Source organism: Tyto alba, unplaced genomic scaffold (assembly GCF_018691265.1).
Source record: "Tyto alba isolate M040663 unplaced genomic scaffold, T.alba_DEE_v4.0 Super-Scaffold_40, whole genome shotgun sequence".
In the NCBI taxonomy this organism is placed as follows: domain Eukaryota; kingdom Metazoa; phylum Chordata; class Aves; order Strigiformes; family Tytonidae; genus Tyto; species Tyto alba.
The window spans coordinates 44,253,383-44,269,143 of NW_024881316.1; the positions used below are offsets into that span (position 1 = coordinate 44,253,383).

The 15,761-nt window shown below is 45.4% G+C and overlaps 1 protein-coding gene across 3 annotated transcripts; it reads right to left on the minus strand.

Annotated features, from left to right (window-relative positions):
• Positions 1-1,013: 1,013 nt before the first annotated feature.
• Positions 1,014-11,060, minus strand: ANKRD66 (ankyrin repeat domain 66). Of its 3 annotated transcripts, none has more exons than XM_033004966.2 (4): positions 10,997-11,060; positions 10,473-10,633; positions 8,435-8,663; positions 1,014-1,301 (listed from the first exon to the last, which is right to left on the minus strand). In XM_033004966.2, exons 1-4 carry the CDS (start codon positions 11,047-11,049, stop codon positions 1,226-1,228), a joined length of 519 nt encoding a protein of 172 aa, XP_032860857.1. In that variant the 5' UTR covers positions 11,050-11,060; the 3' UTR covers positions 1,014-1,225. The 3 variants fall into 3 exon arrangements, with proteins under 3 accessions (XP_032860857.1, XP_032860855.1, XP_032860856.1); XM_033004964.2 differs by lacking the exon at positions 1,014-1,301 and adding an exon at positions 1,971-2,519; XM_033004965.2 differs by lacking the exons at positions 1,014-1,301; positions 10,997-11,060 and adding exons at positions 1,971-2,519; positions 10,836-10,948.
• Between the last annotated feature and the right edge of the window lie 4,701 nt (positions 11,061-15,761).

Sequence of the window (15,761 nt, forward strand, 5' to 3'; positions counted from 1 at the left end):
TTTATCCGCATGTCAACAGGCACTCTGTCCTATGTATGTCTGTCCTGGGTTGAGTGAGTGGTGGGGCTTTTTGGTAGAAGGGGAGGGGGCTATAGCGGCGGCCCCTTGTGAGAAGCTTCTCGAAGCTCCCCCAGCTCCAAGTCAGCTCCACTTCTGTTTGGGAAATTGAGCCAATCGGCTGCGCCTCTGCGATAACGTATTTAAGAAGGGACGTGGTGACGAGTCAGTGGAGGAACGGAGGAAGAAAGGAGGGGGGAGGTGTGCCGGAGCAGAGACCCCCCTGCATCCTGTGGTGAGACGGCAGGGCGGCCCCCCCCTGCCACCCATGAAGATCTACGGTGGAGCAGACATTGATTTAAGGCCTGTGTTTTTTTGCCTGGAGGATCAAGGTGCTGTGCCTAAAGAAGGCCGGGGTCTTGTGGGAAAAGGGAGATTTGCTGCTGTAATTCAGCGCTGGGAGGATTGCAGCATGCGGGGGTGACCCACGACAGAACAGTGTGGGGAATGCTGTGGCCTGTGGGAGGGACTCATGTTGGAGAAAGTTTGTGGAGGACTGTCTCCTGTGAGAGGGGGACCACAATGGAGCAGGGAGGGAAAGTTCCAGAAGCTCCCCCCACTGAAGATGGAAAAAACGGCAGCACTGACTGCACCCCCCATTCCCTGCCCCTGCACCACTGCGGGGAGGAGGTAGAGATATCGGGAGCAGAACTGAGCCCGGGAAGAAGGGATGGGTGGGGGGAAGGTGTTCTCAGGATGTGGCAATGTTTCTCACTGTCCTATTCTGTTATGTGGTGTTAGTGTCTGTAATAAATGTATGTTCTTTTTTTTAACTTCCCCTAACAAGTCTGCCTTTTGCTCCTGACCACAAAGGATGATTTTTTTTCCCCATCCCAGTCCTATCTCAAACCCCAAGCCTGGCTCTCTCTCCTTCTTATTGCTGGAAGAGAAGGGAGAGAGAATGGCTGCGTAGTGGTTGGCTGCCAACCAGGCTCAAACCACAACAACGTCTTCACTTGCACTGTCACTAATTCAACAGCCAGGCCAACTGTGGACAGTGTTGATGTTTCATATGGCTTGGAATGTGCAAATGACAAAAAACAAAGCTGGAGCTTGATTCGTTTGCCCAAACATAGGCATCTTGAGTCATCTGAGAAGTCCTAGGGTATCTGAGACATCTGTACAGGGTTGGGAGCTACAGCACGGGATCTTCTGGAGACTTGCAGGGTCAGTCTGTGTTCTTGAGAGCATCTTGAGTGGCATTAGACAGCTCTGTGTAGATGGCTGCATTAGTCCCTGGAAATCTAGAAGAGAAAGATGGATCAGAGAGTTGTTGGTTGTGATTGCCATGCCAGAATGTAGTGGCTGGGTGTGAAGGACACCTGTAACCAAGGCACTCCAGAAGGACCAGGTTTGGGCAGTGAAGGGGAAGCAGAAGGAAAGGGAGGCAGACACAAAAAGGGAGGGGAAGCAGACACGTAAAAGATGTCAGAAGTCAATATGAATGCCTTCCCAGTGCTGGCATGGTATCGAAAACTGCTTTGGGTCAAATTACAATTTTTTATGATTGAGAAGTGAAACAGTTAAAAATGCTTTTGTCATGGGAAGTGTTAATGAGCAGAGGCATAGCTCAGGACCCGTTCCACAGCATTCCTATGAGAATAGACATAAAAGTGGCTGCGGGCACTACTGAAAATAAGGCAGTGCTCTAACTGTCTTGGCAGTCTCAGATGTCTGAAAGTAGTAACAAGGGAGCATGTCTTCTCTTCTACTGGGCCAGGAATGGTAGACCCGGGCTGTTAGACCCATGTATCCAGTAAAAGGTCAACATGAACGTTTCCCTTTCAGCCAGAAGAAGCAACTACACTCCTCTTCCAAAGAAAAGAGAGGCAACACCAGAGGCTACAAGCCCCTGTAGAGCCTCCTGGGTGACTTGAGACCAGAAGCAAACAAGCAAAAGCCACAGACATCAGTAGAGTGAGCAGAACCACAGTTTCAGATACTTTCATGAATCAATTAGGAGCAAAACCGTTTCCATCTCAGACAACATGTAATTTCTGTAAGTTTATACATTTCAGTGACTTAGAGTACTAGTCTATTTAAACATCTTCAGCAGTTTTCTGATATTTGAGATCTGATACATATAGACATACAGACCGATAGAAGCACTTCTACCTGTTCCCTATTAATGACAGTATTTACAGTACATCACACAGGTGCGTTCTTGTGGCCACCTGCTTCTCCTGTTCATCCATATTTCACCCTGCAGATGCGTCTAAGGTCTGCCAGTGTCTTTGTTCTGCATTAGGAGTTGTCAGTCGAACAAAATAGGCAGGGCACACTACTGCTTCCCCCTTTTTTTCCATTTTTGCTTTGGAGTGGAGGATGTGTCGTTCTGCCAAGAACATGGTGGGTTTCTCTCAAGTTCTTCTTTCTTGAGTTCCCAGTCTTCATCTCTCTGGTCTAAGGGGATTCCTTTCATTGCAGCTGTCTTGCGGTAGTTTCTGCTCTCCACCTCTGCTCTGGGGAAGAAAGCAAGAGTGCATCTTCAGACACTGAGCACAGCGCAGTCACACCACGAGCGGTCCATCTACAGGAGCAGGGGATCGCGTGTTCGTATGGTCAAAACACTGTTGCCAGCAAGACATGAGAAAACACCGAGGTTCATCCCAAATCCAACAACATTCATCACCCCAGGTGACGAGGTACTCACTGACAGTTGGGCTGAAGTGGGAAGCCTTCAGTAAGGATCTACACTGAGATTGGACTTTTACCATTGGGATCATAATTTTAACCACAAAAAGCTCTCAAAGACTGATCTTGTGAATTTGTATGCTGTTAAATAGATTTAAGCATATTTAATGCAACTGTACATGGTATATTAACTCACTGCAAATTCATTTCCATTTTCTTTTATTTTTTGTACTGTTCACTCATAAGTACTAGAAATTCTTAATGTCAAATTGTCAGATCTGAAGATGACTGGAGTATGGGAGGATTTGTACATTGTTACTCTTTATAGACGACCATTTAACCCCAGAAATTATCTAATCCAAATCTAATTCAGACCTGAAATTTTGCTAAATTTTGCATTCAAATCCAGACCTAAACTTGGCAATTCATCTCCATTTCCATTTTTTAAATAATAACTTCAATTAAACAAAGTCATAGAAATAAGGCTGTGCTTCAGAGGTTCAAATTTTGCAGGGGAAAGAATTATGTAAAAGATACCATTTTCCTCAGCCCAGTATCTCCATATACAAATTGTTCAGATCTCTCCACTGGTTGATGGAGCTTTAGCTGTGTTTTTCAAGCTGTCTCTGATTTCAAGTGTGTGAAACCTGTTGGATGTCAGATACGGAACCATCATCCATCCAGACCATGGGATTTCTAAGTCAGCAGTGAGTTTGCTCTTGGCATTTGTGATTTACCAAAGTCACAGTTTTTTGGGGTGACATTCATATATTTTCTGTTAAACAAGCACAGTCCCACATCTTCAGTGAAGGACACTCTACAAGCGAACATGAAAATAAACATACTTCACTGTAGTTTTCTTTACAGCCTTAGAATATCAATGGTTTTTCATTACACTTCCCATTGCAAACAACCAAAGAAATGTAAAAAACACTTTTATCAAGACCAAAATGCTCCTTTGAGCAGTAGAATATTTTTTAATCATCTCAGTTATGATCCTATTAATCCCAGCTCTTAAATATTTTTTCCTATTAAGTGTTGTTAACTTTCTCTTTATAATCTTTACATATGCCTGGCACTGACACAGTCAATTATTTTGGAAAAAAGTGACCCCAAACTAAAAATTAGATAGCTACTTTCTGTATTTTGTAGACACTGAGGGATTTTAAAAGAACAAGTACATCTATCCTTCACATCCAAGTCACACAACACAGAATCATGGAATGGTTTGGGTTGGAAGGGACCTTTGAAGATCATCTAGTCCAATCCCAAAGTTTCAAGTCACTGCAAGTTTCTTTCAGCTCTCTTTCAGAAAATAGCAAAAACAAAAAATCAGGCCTTATTTTCTTTCTCACATCAGCAGTCAGCAGCAGAAAGTACTGAAAAAACAGGAGCCACTGTGGTGGGTTGGCCTTGGCCATCTATCACATGCCCACCCGGCTGCTCTCTCACTGCCTCTCCTCAAAGAACAGGGGGAGAAAGACAGGAAAGCTTTTGGGTCAAAATAGAGACATGGAGATCACTTACCAATTACCGTCGTGGGCAAAACAGACTTGGGAAAAACCAATTTAATTTATTGCTGATTGAATATAGAGTAGGATGATGAGAAAAAAAGGCAAAACTAAACCATCTCTCCCCCACCCCCCTCTTCCTCACAGGCTCCACTTCACTCCTTCATTCCCAACTCCCCTACGTCTGCCCCCAGAGCGGTGCAGGGGATGGGGAATGGGAGCTGCGGTCAGTCCGTAACAATTCATCTCTGCCACTCCTTCCTCCTCACGCTTTTCCCCTGCTCCAGCGTGGGTCCCTCCCTTGGGCTGCAGTCCCTCAGGGTGAGCCAGCTGCAGCATAGGCTCTCCACGGGCTGCAGATCCTTCAGGACACATCCACCTGCTGCAGCACAGGGTCCTCCGTGGGCTGCAGTGTGGATTTCTGCTCCACCATGGTCCTCACCGGGGAATCCCTGCTCCCTCTCCTTCCCCTCTGACCCTGGTGTTGCAGGGCTGTTTCTCACACTTCTTCCCTCATGGCTGGGCAGCACTTTTACCCTTTCTTAAACATGTTTTCCCAGAGGAGCCACCAGTGTTGCTGATGGGCAGAGCTGTGCCCTGTGGCATGCCCAGTGTGGTGCAGCCTCCATCTCTTTTCACAAAGACCCCCCCCAGCACTCCCCCAGTGCCGGCACCCAGGCACAGACACCCCAGCTGTACCTCTTGCCTAAGAGAAGAGAAACCCTTTTATCCTGCTACAGAGGTCTGATTTTGTAAGCACACAGTATTTACATAGCTCTGTCAAAAATACCACAAATTATTGGGAAAAATCCTTTTTTTTTTTTTTTTTCTGTAATACAGCAGCACTGTCACATCAGTGCAATGCTGTCCTGGCTGACAGCATGGAGCAAAGCCAGCGGCTTCACACATGTGCTGCATAATGTGGGCTTACTATATATATATATGTATTTACACATACACACACACAAACATATGTATGTGGGGGTATGTGCCTGTATATGTGTATGTGTGTGTATACATATGTGTGTATCTATATGTCCTGGGCTTAGATAGCAGGAGCCTTTGGTGTAGTTTCAACACTCAGCACTTTGCAGGTGGGCTGGCACTGGCCATGGGTCTCTGTGCCATTTTGACAGCTCTCACAGCGCCCAGGGTAAAGCCCTTCTGGTGCAAAAAAAAAAAAAAAAAAAAAATCTGATACAAATGATACGTGCGTTATTCAGAAGCAGCTGTGTTTTGAAGGCTGTTTCCTATTCTTTGCATGTCCATGCAAACCTCAGCGAGTCATACGGATACTCTGTAGCAGAACATTCCTAATATTTACATGTTAATAATATTTACATGTCGATACACGTAATATTTCCATGTTGATGCAAACAATGGCCAGCACAGAGCAGTGGCTCAGCCCAGGTAGGCAGGGCTATGATCACGCATCCAGCACCACCTGGGGTCAGACACAGGGCGTGCAAGGATTGTGGTGGTGTTAGAGGGCTGAATTGGGATTTAGGATGGATTTGGATGCTCATAGCCCTGTTTAGATAGGCATGTCAGCCCTGCATTTGGCATAGGCTATTATTTTTGAAATTGCCTTTTCTCTCTTTTTGCATGGCAGGCAAATATCCAGAACTGATGGTGAAGCTCTGTAACAAAATATCCCTCATATTTACATACCAACACCACTGTGAGCAGAGGGCAGACCTACTCTGTGCTGCACAGCACTAGGGTGCAGACACACACTTCATTTTCTGTCTGCAGCACAGGGCAGCACTGCCCAGCTCCCGTTGGAGCCACGAAGCACTGCCTGACCGTGGACATCACCTCTGGGACCTTCTGCACACCCGAAGGGGAAGAAGGCATTTGTGGTTATACTACAAATGCCAGTAATTCCTCCTAGTTAATGCCAAGTTTGCCAATGTGAGGAGGTGAAGCTGTTGCATGAGGGTGAAGGCATCCACTGTGGTTGTAAATTATAGCAGCTGGGCTTAAAAAAAAAGGGTTCCTGAGACCCAGTGATAAACTCTTGGCTGCCCACAGGCTGCATTATGGCTGTGAGGTGAGCATACATACAGGCTTGACGCATCTTATAAAATGTCCTAGGCATGGGCACTCAGAGCATCTTCCCAGTTATTAAGTTCTCCCTGCCATGCTCCTAGCTGAGCCAAGCAGTTGCGGGGCCAGCACGTGGCTCTGAAAGACAGCTTTTCCACCTTAAATTAGTCATTCACCTCAGAAAACCCTCCGTCAGCTGTAGGCTGTTGCCTGGGTGGCTCAGAGCAGGCTGTCAGTTATCCTGTCGATCATTCTCCCAGCTGCCTCCACCCTGCCTGCCGTGGGCATCGCCCACCAGTTCCCCCACCCTTGCTGTCACCTCACCCCACGGCCCTGCCCCACGGGCATAGCCAAGTGCAGGGCAAGTGCTGCAGACTCGTCGGGACTCTACAAGCAGGATTTAATGGCGAGAACGGTGCAAAAAAGACAGCAATGAGCAGGTAAGCAACTGCTATAAATGATTAGTCCAGGGGAAATGGGACTGCAGACCTTCCACTCCCCAGGGAAGACAATATTTACCTCTTCTGATATAGAAACTAAGCAAGACAAGACCTGAGAACAGTATAAAGAGAAAACCCCTCTCTGGAAAAAAATGCCCCATTCTCAAAGAACAGGAAAACCTGAGCTTCTCCAATCTAGGGTCTAGGCAGTAAAAAAACCTAATTAGCAAAGCCTAGGTATCAGCTGCTAGTTTTTTAAATTTCTTTAAACTGAAGATCTAAGGGCAATAAGAGCTGATTCTCATCTGTGAAAGGAAGGCAGTGAACAGTAAGGGTCTGCAGCATGTTGAATCCATAAGCAGTGAGGCTTTAGCTGTAAGGTTTCCTGGATGTGAAAGGTCCCATCAGCTTCCATAATAGCCAAAGCTTAGAAACAAGAAACTGTGGGTCCCCTAGAAAGATTTTTTTGGCACTGTACAGGGGAAGTTTGCACAGTTTGTGCATCTCTTCCTAAGGACACTGATGCTGTGTCAAGGTTAAAGGTGGTCATGGAGCATTTCGTCAGGAACCAACAAGCTGTAGAAGCACAGCTAAAGGACAGCAGTACCTACAGAAAGGTTTATGTGGACCAGTGAAAGTTGGCATTTGGTAGGCACTGGCCACCTCAGACATTTGCCCAGCCACCATCCCTGATTTTGAACTTGGCAGCTCTTGTGCTGAATTGGCAAGCTGGAGACTTAAGAGTTGGATATGTGTCTATAAAAAAAAAATAAATCCATGATTTATATGGTGCCAAAACAGTCTTGAGAATGGGGAAGTGGTAAAAAAGATGCCAGTTAAGGACTATGGTGGAACTGTAAATTCACAGAAAAACCCAGGGGAGGAAAAGCCTTTGGGTATTTTCAGCATCACAGGGTCCAGCACGTGCAGGTTTCACAAGCAATGTATTTAAATACCAGGTAACACATGGGACTATAATTTGCACTGAACAAGCTGGTTAGCCTCTGGTGATCTGTCCCACTGCTTTAGAAAGATGCAGGTATGGGACACAGCTCAGACCTCTGGAGGACAGCATCCTGATCCAAGGAATCAACTTTGCAAGGATGAAAATATCCACGAGCCAAATCAGTGGCTGAAAAATGGGAAAAGTGACTGGGAACCTTTGGTGCCACAGCGTTAACCGTAAAAAGTTAAGACGGTGAGGAGTTTTCTAAAATTTGGAAGAATTATGTGGCCGTCCTATTAACAGATCAGATGATATAATTTTCAATAATGATGTAAAAAAAAAAAAAAGATGGCTCTGTTCTTTATTACAAGAAAAACCAATTAATATATATACATTAACATCAACTGCTAAAGGGCTGTCCTTAAATAAATCAGCCTGTGTATTGAGTATTCACCACTCTAAGGGGTTAATACTTGTTAGCTCTTGCTTTCATTTCCATTGCTTAATAATCGCTCTGTAATATCTCCATCAAAACAATGATGTCATGAAGCGGTAACGATTTTGTAAACATATAAAGGCAAACCACAGAAGGCAGTGGAATAAATGAATGTCTTCCCACCGGCTTGCCGGTGATTAAGACCCCTTTATGTTTATCTACTACTTGTGCTCGATGGCTTTAATAGCCTTTAGGTGGAAAGATAAATAACACGCTCATATTTGTTCTGGTCCTCTGTATAGCAGTCAATTTAATTTTCACTGATAGAACCCCGCCAGCTGCCACAGTCATCACTACTCACATTTCTAAGAACCTGAAGCAGTCTTGGTGGCCGTAGATTTCCGCAAGCCTCTTGGGAGTGTCGCCGAAGCGGTCGGCCGCGTCCATGGCAGCGTGCAGGGAATGGAGGGTGCGGAGCACCCCCAGCCTCCCCGACTCGGCAGCAAAGTGAGCCGGGGTCCAGCCCACGTCGCTCCGCAGGCAATGCCGGGCGCCGTGATTCACGAGGAGCTTGACCAGCTCCGATTGCCCTTGCGTTGGGCAGCCGAACGGGGAGAGGAGACACACCTGCATTAGACTTGATACCTTCAGGGTGCAGAATATGTTCACGCACAGCTGATCGTAATCCCCTCAGTCATGTAACGAAGGATTTTACCCACAGCTGGGCCATGAGATTTATCAAATAAATGACCCTCATTAGAAAATGCTGGGTTTTTTAGTTTGTTGGTTTTTTTTTTTCTTCCTTCCTTCCTTCCTTCCTTCCTTCCTTCCTTCCTTCCTTCCTTCCTTCCTTCCTTCCTTCCTTCCTTCCTTCCTTCCTTCCTTCCTTCCTTCCTTCCTTCCTGCCTTCCTGCCTTCCTGCCTTCCTGCCTTCCTGCCTTCCTGCCTGCCTTCCTGCCTGCCTTCCTGCCTGCCTTCCTGCCTTCCTGCCTGCCTTCCTGCCTGCCTTCCTTCCTGCCTGCCTTCCTGCCTTCCTGCCTGCCTTCCTGCCTGCCTTCCTGCCTGCCTTCCTGCCTTCCTGCCTTCCTGCCTGCCTTCCTGCCTTCCTTCCTGCCTTCCTTCCTGCCTTCCTGCCTTCCTTCCTGCCTTCCTTCCTGCCTTCCTTCCTGCCTTCCTGATTTCCTCCCTCCCTTCCTCCCTCCCTTCCTCCCTTCCTCTTTCCCAAATGGGTCTACTTCCAGAAGCATTTAACAACAACGACAAGAATAAAATCAACAAGCTTTCTACTAATTTCTGAACAGCACAACTCAATTAGCTATTGACTATTTTGTCATTTTATTTTGGTTTTTAGTTCAATGCAAAATAAAATTTAACCATTAAAAAGCTGGAAAACCTGTGAACAGCTTTACTAAAGCAAAGGTTTGTTTGATAGGAAATAGAGAAATTACTTGTCTTTATTCACCTTCATATTTTTCTAACTTTTGGATTTGCTTAAAGAAGAAGGAAAAATTATTTCTACCCCACTTCACACTGCATTGACTGAGCTAGATCATTCCCAATGGCACCTAGGCCATGCCAGTCTCTCATCATCATTTTCTTAAATAGCTCAGTTCCCTTTGCTGCTGCCCAAAGGAGTAATAATCCATCGTGGCAAAAGTAAAATATGGTGTCAAGTGTTAACCAGCAAAACTCCCACTTGATTTCTGAGCAAAGACAGATGCCATGATGTGAGATCCCAACGTGTAACAAACACTCTAGCACAGAGGAGTACAGGTCCAGTTTCCCATTTTATACTGTGTGCAATTATATGTTATATATTATTGCATTCATCTCTTTTCTAGGCTGCAAAGGGATATTTGAATTTAACAGCCACTTCTGATGGTGAAGGACCAAATGGGAGCTGCAAACAACTCTGGTCCTGTGTTGCTCATTCAACCAGGTGGGATAAAGGGAGGGCAATGTAAACCACACTGTAATTATTTTGTTCTGCTGGGTTTGATAAATACCTGGTGTTTGACATAGTGTGTTTGACTTCTTGCTCATTTGTGCAAGTGTACACGAGAAATAACTCCTCTACACTGTATGAAGTAATCTTTTAGAAAAGTAATGTGGGGGACAAGCAGTCATGGTATATGTACATATCATATAAATTGTAAATTTTCATGAGATGGAAAAAAAAAGATAAAAAATCTCTTTGATGGCAATACCATAAATTATTTTGGAGTCAAAATTCCCATTTAAATTTGTATTTTTCTTTTTTGCTCACTAAGGACAAAATGATCAGATAGCAGCTGTGACTATCACCAGCATTAACTGCCATCATAGCAAGATGTATTTACAATCAACATCACCTTTTATGACACAGATCGCAGAGGTAACAGAACAGGGGGTGCCTTTACCTTTTGCAGCAGCCCAGTGCAGAGGGGTCCTGTCATGCCAGTCGACATCCTTGTGATTTGGGTCGCAGCGTCCTGTCTTCAAAATCTCACGTACCAAGTCATAGTCCCCCAAAGCCACAGCTTCGTGGAGCTCTGTCATGCTGCACACTTCAGAAAGGTGCCTGGTAAAAGAGCAATGGTCATTTAGTGGGTGTTCACTGATGTATCAGCTCCTCTCAAGAGCAATTCTAAAAGATCAAGCAGTATCTTGATTAAAAATGACACATGCACTGTGAGAAACCAGGATTTATCCAAAAGTAGTGAAAAAGGAGTGACAGGGAAAAAAAAAAATTATAACTTATCTCCAAACCAGTGATCACAGACCGATGGTGACATTTGGTTTGCAGTCATGGAAATCTGGAGCAAAGTGCAGCCCTTTATACCATGGACTCATAGATAAAACCACATTACATTTCTCAAGGCTGTTGCTAACAAACAGCCAGCTCAGTCCAAACATTTGCCACGGGTGTGTTGGTATTACTTACCATGGAAACTGGCTCCTCCTTTGCCAGTGCTGCAGATCCATTATCAGTAGCATTTTACTGTAATGGAAGAAATGTCTGTGTAAGTATCTTCTGATGTTCTTTGGTGTAAATAATCGAGCTATGGCATTGTTGTGGTTTAACCCCAGCCAGCAATTAAGCACCACGCAGCCACCTGCTTGCTCCCCACCCCCGCAGTGGGATGGGTGAGAGAATGAGAAAAAAAAATTATAAAGCTTGTGGGTTGGGATAAAGACAGTTTAATAGGATATAAAAGGAAGGGGAAATAATGATAATAATAATAGAATATACAAAACAAGTGATTCACAATACAATTGCCCATCACCTCTAACTGATGCCCAGCCAATCCCCGAGCTGCTGCGTCCCCCAGCTAACTCCCCCCAGTTTACAAACTGGCCATGATGTCATATGCTATGGAATACCCCTTTGGCTCATTTGGGTCAGCTGTCCCTGCTGTGTCCCCTCCCAGCTTCTTGTGCCCCCCATCCTCTGCTGGCAGGGCAGCAGAAGAAGCTGAAAAGTCCTTGATTTAGTGTAAACATGGCTGAGCAACATCAGCGTACTAGCAACATTGTTCTCATCCTAAATCTAACACACAGCACTCTAACAGCTACTAGGAGGAAAATAAACTTTTTTCCATCTGAAACCAGGTCAGGGATGTTGCTTGATGGGTTTACCTCTGTGCTGGCAGTTACTCTGCTTCCATTGCTGCAATCACCCCCACAGGGCATCTCCCACCATCCATGAGTCAGTATGGAGATAAAGTGTTGGCCACCTTTCTTGTTCAGCAATGTCTGAAGCCAGTTGGGTGGCTTTCACCTCTGCAGACTGGCTCAATTCACCTTCTCCTTCAGCAGTTTCTGTAACTAGTCATAGGGGACTCCATACAGCTGCCTTCCACCTCCAACGTTTCCCCACAACATGACAGGACCAGTCAGGGAAAAGGGCATATTGCTTCTCATTTTCTGGTAGTTTATTGTACAGTGGGGCCTCTTCAGCATGCATCACCTTCTCCTCTGGTGATATTCTGAAATCTTTGCCTTCCGGCCAGTCCGTGATCACTTCTAAAGTTGCTGGGTGACTGAGGTTTCCTATTCAAGTCTGTTGTGTGACCTGTCCGACCCGCTTACTCCGCGTAGCATCAGTTCGTGATGTGTAGAGGAGACCCTCCCTTTGAACACCCAGCCCAGCACCGGCAGCCGGGGTGCCAGGAGGAGCTGTGCTTCAGTAGCAACCACTTCCAAGACAGTTTGAACCCCTTCACATCCTGCCAATATCTCTTTTCCAGTTGGGGTATAGCAGGTCATGGATCCTCTGTATCCCTGGCTCCAAAACCCCAGGGGTCGACCCTGGGTCTCCCCTGGTGCTCTCTGCCAGAGGCTCTGGGCAGGGCCATTCCCTGCGGCTGCAGTGTAGAGCAGATTTTTAACATCTTGTCCCGTCTGGACTGGCCCAAGGGCTACTGCATGAACTATCTCTTGTTTAATTTGTTTAAAGGCTTGTCGTTGCTCAGGGCCCCATGTAAAATCTTCATCCCTTACTAAGAAAACTGACTTTTTTGTGTATTTCTTCTTCTGTACAGGGGCAGCTAACACCGGCATGGGTTGGTTCTCTGGTTTAGCTGCAGTGCTTGTCGTGGGGGCTAGAGTAGACACCGTGCCCATGGCTCTGTTTTCCCTCCCTCCCCCCTGAGGATGCTGCATAATATCGAGCAGTGTTTGGTAGACACAGGCCAGCACCCAGCACAGTGTGGTTTGTTGTGCCTCTTCAGAAAAGCCACAGCATTTTTTTTTTTTTCAAATATCCTATCACTTTACCAGGGTCCTGTAGTTGTTCAGGAGTGAAGTTCCAAACCACTGGAGGTGAGAAGTTCTCTAGATATCTGCCCATATTCTCCCACAGGCCATGCCACCCATGATTATCCAGCCTCAGGGCAGATCTCTTTGTGGTACTCTTAAACAGTTGTTTAACCCTAAACAAGACCTGAACCACATTCAGGAACATGCTAGTTCCTAGCAATAGAACCATGCCGGTTTCAACATCCCAAGGATATTCAAAATTCTCAAGAGCTATTGTAACTAGCCAGGAGGAGAAGGGGAAGGTGGGGGAAGGTGGAGGAAGGTGTGTCTCCCATAGATTGCCTGTCCAAGGAGAAAAGGTAAAGAGTGCAATTAGTAAGTTTCCAATAGATGGCTCCTGAAGTATGGAAGTGATGTCAATGCTGAGTACAAATACTGGATTAGTCTCACGACCAATAATTTTATCATCCTATAAACCAGTGTTACATAGTATATCAAAGGGAAAACCTTAATCCACCTCCCACGGATGATATGCTGTAGCACAGGGACTATATATGGCAAGTAAGGTGATACATAACACAGCTCTAACAATGAACACCATAAATCTAAGAGCCAATAAATCAACATTGTGACCAGAGACTATTAAACTAATATAATGAATGCTTATAAAAAATTAATTTTAACACGCTCTGGTCAGATCTGTCATTATCTCAACCCTTCAGGGCCCACATTGGGCCCCAAAAAGGACTTTCATGGTTTAACCCCAGCTGGCAATTAATCATCACTCAGCCACTCGCTCAGTGCCCCTCCTCGCAGTGGGATGGGGGAAAGAATGTGAAAAAAATATATAAAGTTTGTGGGTTGAGATAAAGACAGTTTAATAGGATATAAAAGGAAGGGGAAATAATAATAGAATATACAAAACAAGTGATTCACAATACAATTGCCCACCACCTCTAACTGATGCCCAGCCAATCCCCGAGCTGCCGCGTCCCCCAGCTAACTCCCCCCAGTTTACAAACTGGCCATGATGTCATATGCTATGGAATACCCCTTTGGCTCATTTGGGTCAGCTGTCCCTGCTGTGTCCCCTCCCAGCTTCTTGTACCCCCCATCCTCTGCTGGCAGGGCAGCAGAAGAAGCTGAAAAGTCCTTGATTTAGTGTAAACACGGCTGAGCAACATCAGCGTGCTATCAGCATTGTTCTCATCCTAAATCTGAAACACAGCACTCTAACAGCTACTAGGAAGAAAATAAACTTTTTTTCCATCTGAAACCAGTTTAGGCATGTTGCTTAAAAATCTTGTCTCCATAACTGTGCTTTGGCCCCTCAAGGCTGTGGATTTCAAATTATACCTGTGCTAGGGGATATTTCCCAGCTCCTTTGCTGACAGGGAATTTAAGAAGCTTGCAAGGATCACTGTGCTACCCCATCATCCTGAGGATGGAAATACTGCAGTATTTTGTCCAGTCTGGCCAAATCAGAGGAGAGAAAACTTTTCTATTCCAGTATCTAAAGCTGGTCTTGGACTAGTTAGTCCAGTCCCCTTCATAAGCCAGAAGATTTTTAGGATTTGCTGCAGCTTTTGCTTTACATTTAATTCATGGAGTCATTTTCTCAGATTGAAAAGAGTGTGATTTCTATGTTCATCATGTTGGAAAGGATCAACATTGGAGCCTGCAGAGGCTGATGTGATGGAAGTTTTGCAATCCTAGGGGCTACATCCTGGGAGCCAGCGGTGGATGGGGCCATTTCCCTGCCCCCAACTCCCATAAACATCACAACCACATCCCAAATACCGGCTGGAAGGACACACCACCACCTTTACTTTGCTTTCTTGTAAGAAAATGATGAGATACAAAGGTTGGAGGGAATCACAGCCTGCTTCAGTAAGTCCCCTGACTTAGGTGGTTAGACTGTGTAGACAGATCCAAGTGAAAGAACTTTACTGGGTTTGACTACTGCACAGCTGGGAATATCTGAATATATTAAAAAGTATAATAAATTTTGGCGCTCCTCAGTGGGCCACAAAAGTATCATTGGCTTTGGCATGTCTCTCTTACTTTAAGCAGTCATGCGCCGCCTCCTCTTCCTCATTGCCTCTCACTAACCTTGAAGAACCTGTTCCTTTAGATTAAATAGAGGTGTCCTCCAAGACCTTTCATCAGCATTAAATCTATCCTGAAAATGTTACACTTTAATGCATCCAGCTCATCACTGAAATGAGTGCTGGACAAAAGTACAGGAAAAAAAAATCTTGTCTCTTTTCCTACCAATTTTTTCTTATTTTCCAAGGAAATTCCAATAAAATTCAAAGTTTAAAAATATAACATAAATTTCAAGCACATTTGTGCTCTGCTACCTTCAGATCATACCCAGACACATATATGCAAAAAAGAGGGGAAGAGAATCCAGTGATCCCACCCCAGGAGCTCACCAGCTCTCCAAGCAGACAGTGCACGGGTGCAGCTTCATAAGAAATTTAGGCCAAGAAAAATTTTATCTTCCCTCCCTCCCCTGCTGCCTCCCTTTGCTAGCCTTGAAGCTCATATGACTGTTTCATCAGCTGGATCAACCTGTTGATCTCTCAGAAAACTAATATTTTATTGTTGGTACTGGTTTTAGGGTTATTTCCCTAAACTCAGCGTTATCAAGGGGGCAAATGCTGAGGTTGTGCAGAGGGGGAGTGGACACAGATCCGCCCTGCCAGTAGGGACCTGTGCTTGATCAACCTTAAACCGCTCCAGAAGTTGCACCCAGAATTGCTATTGGCTTCCTTAGGGTGTTGTTATCCCCTTCTATAATGCCATAAGGAAAAAAAAGACTTGCATTTTTATGGAGGGACCTTGTGCCAAATCACAGTGACCCTCCGCTGCAGGTCTCCCCTCTTCTCCCAGCCGTAAGTGTCGCGGCTCCTCCGCGGGATGCGGCAACCCAGCCAGGGAGA

Excerpts from the sequence above, each read along its gene's own strand:
- ANKRD66 (XM_033004964.2), bottom strand. The coding sequence starts at position 11,049 with ATGCTACTGATAATGGATCTGCAGCACTGGCAAAGGAGGAGCCAGTTT. Across the intron at positions 10,634-10,996 it reads AGGAGGAGCCAGTTTCCATG|GCACCTTTCTGAAGTGTGCA; the intron begins GTAAGTAATACC and ends CTCTTTTACCAG. Across the intron at positions 8,664-10,472 it reads GCACTGGGCTGCTGCAAAAG|GGCAATCGGAGCTGGTCAAG; the intron begins GTAAAGGCACCC and ends GCCCAACGCAAG.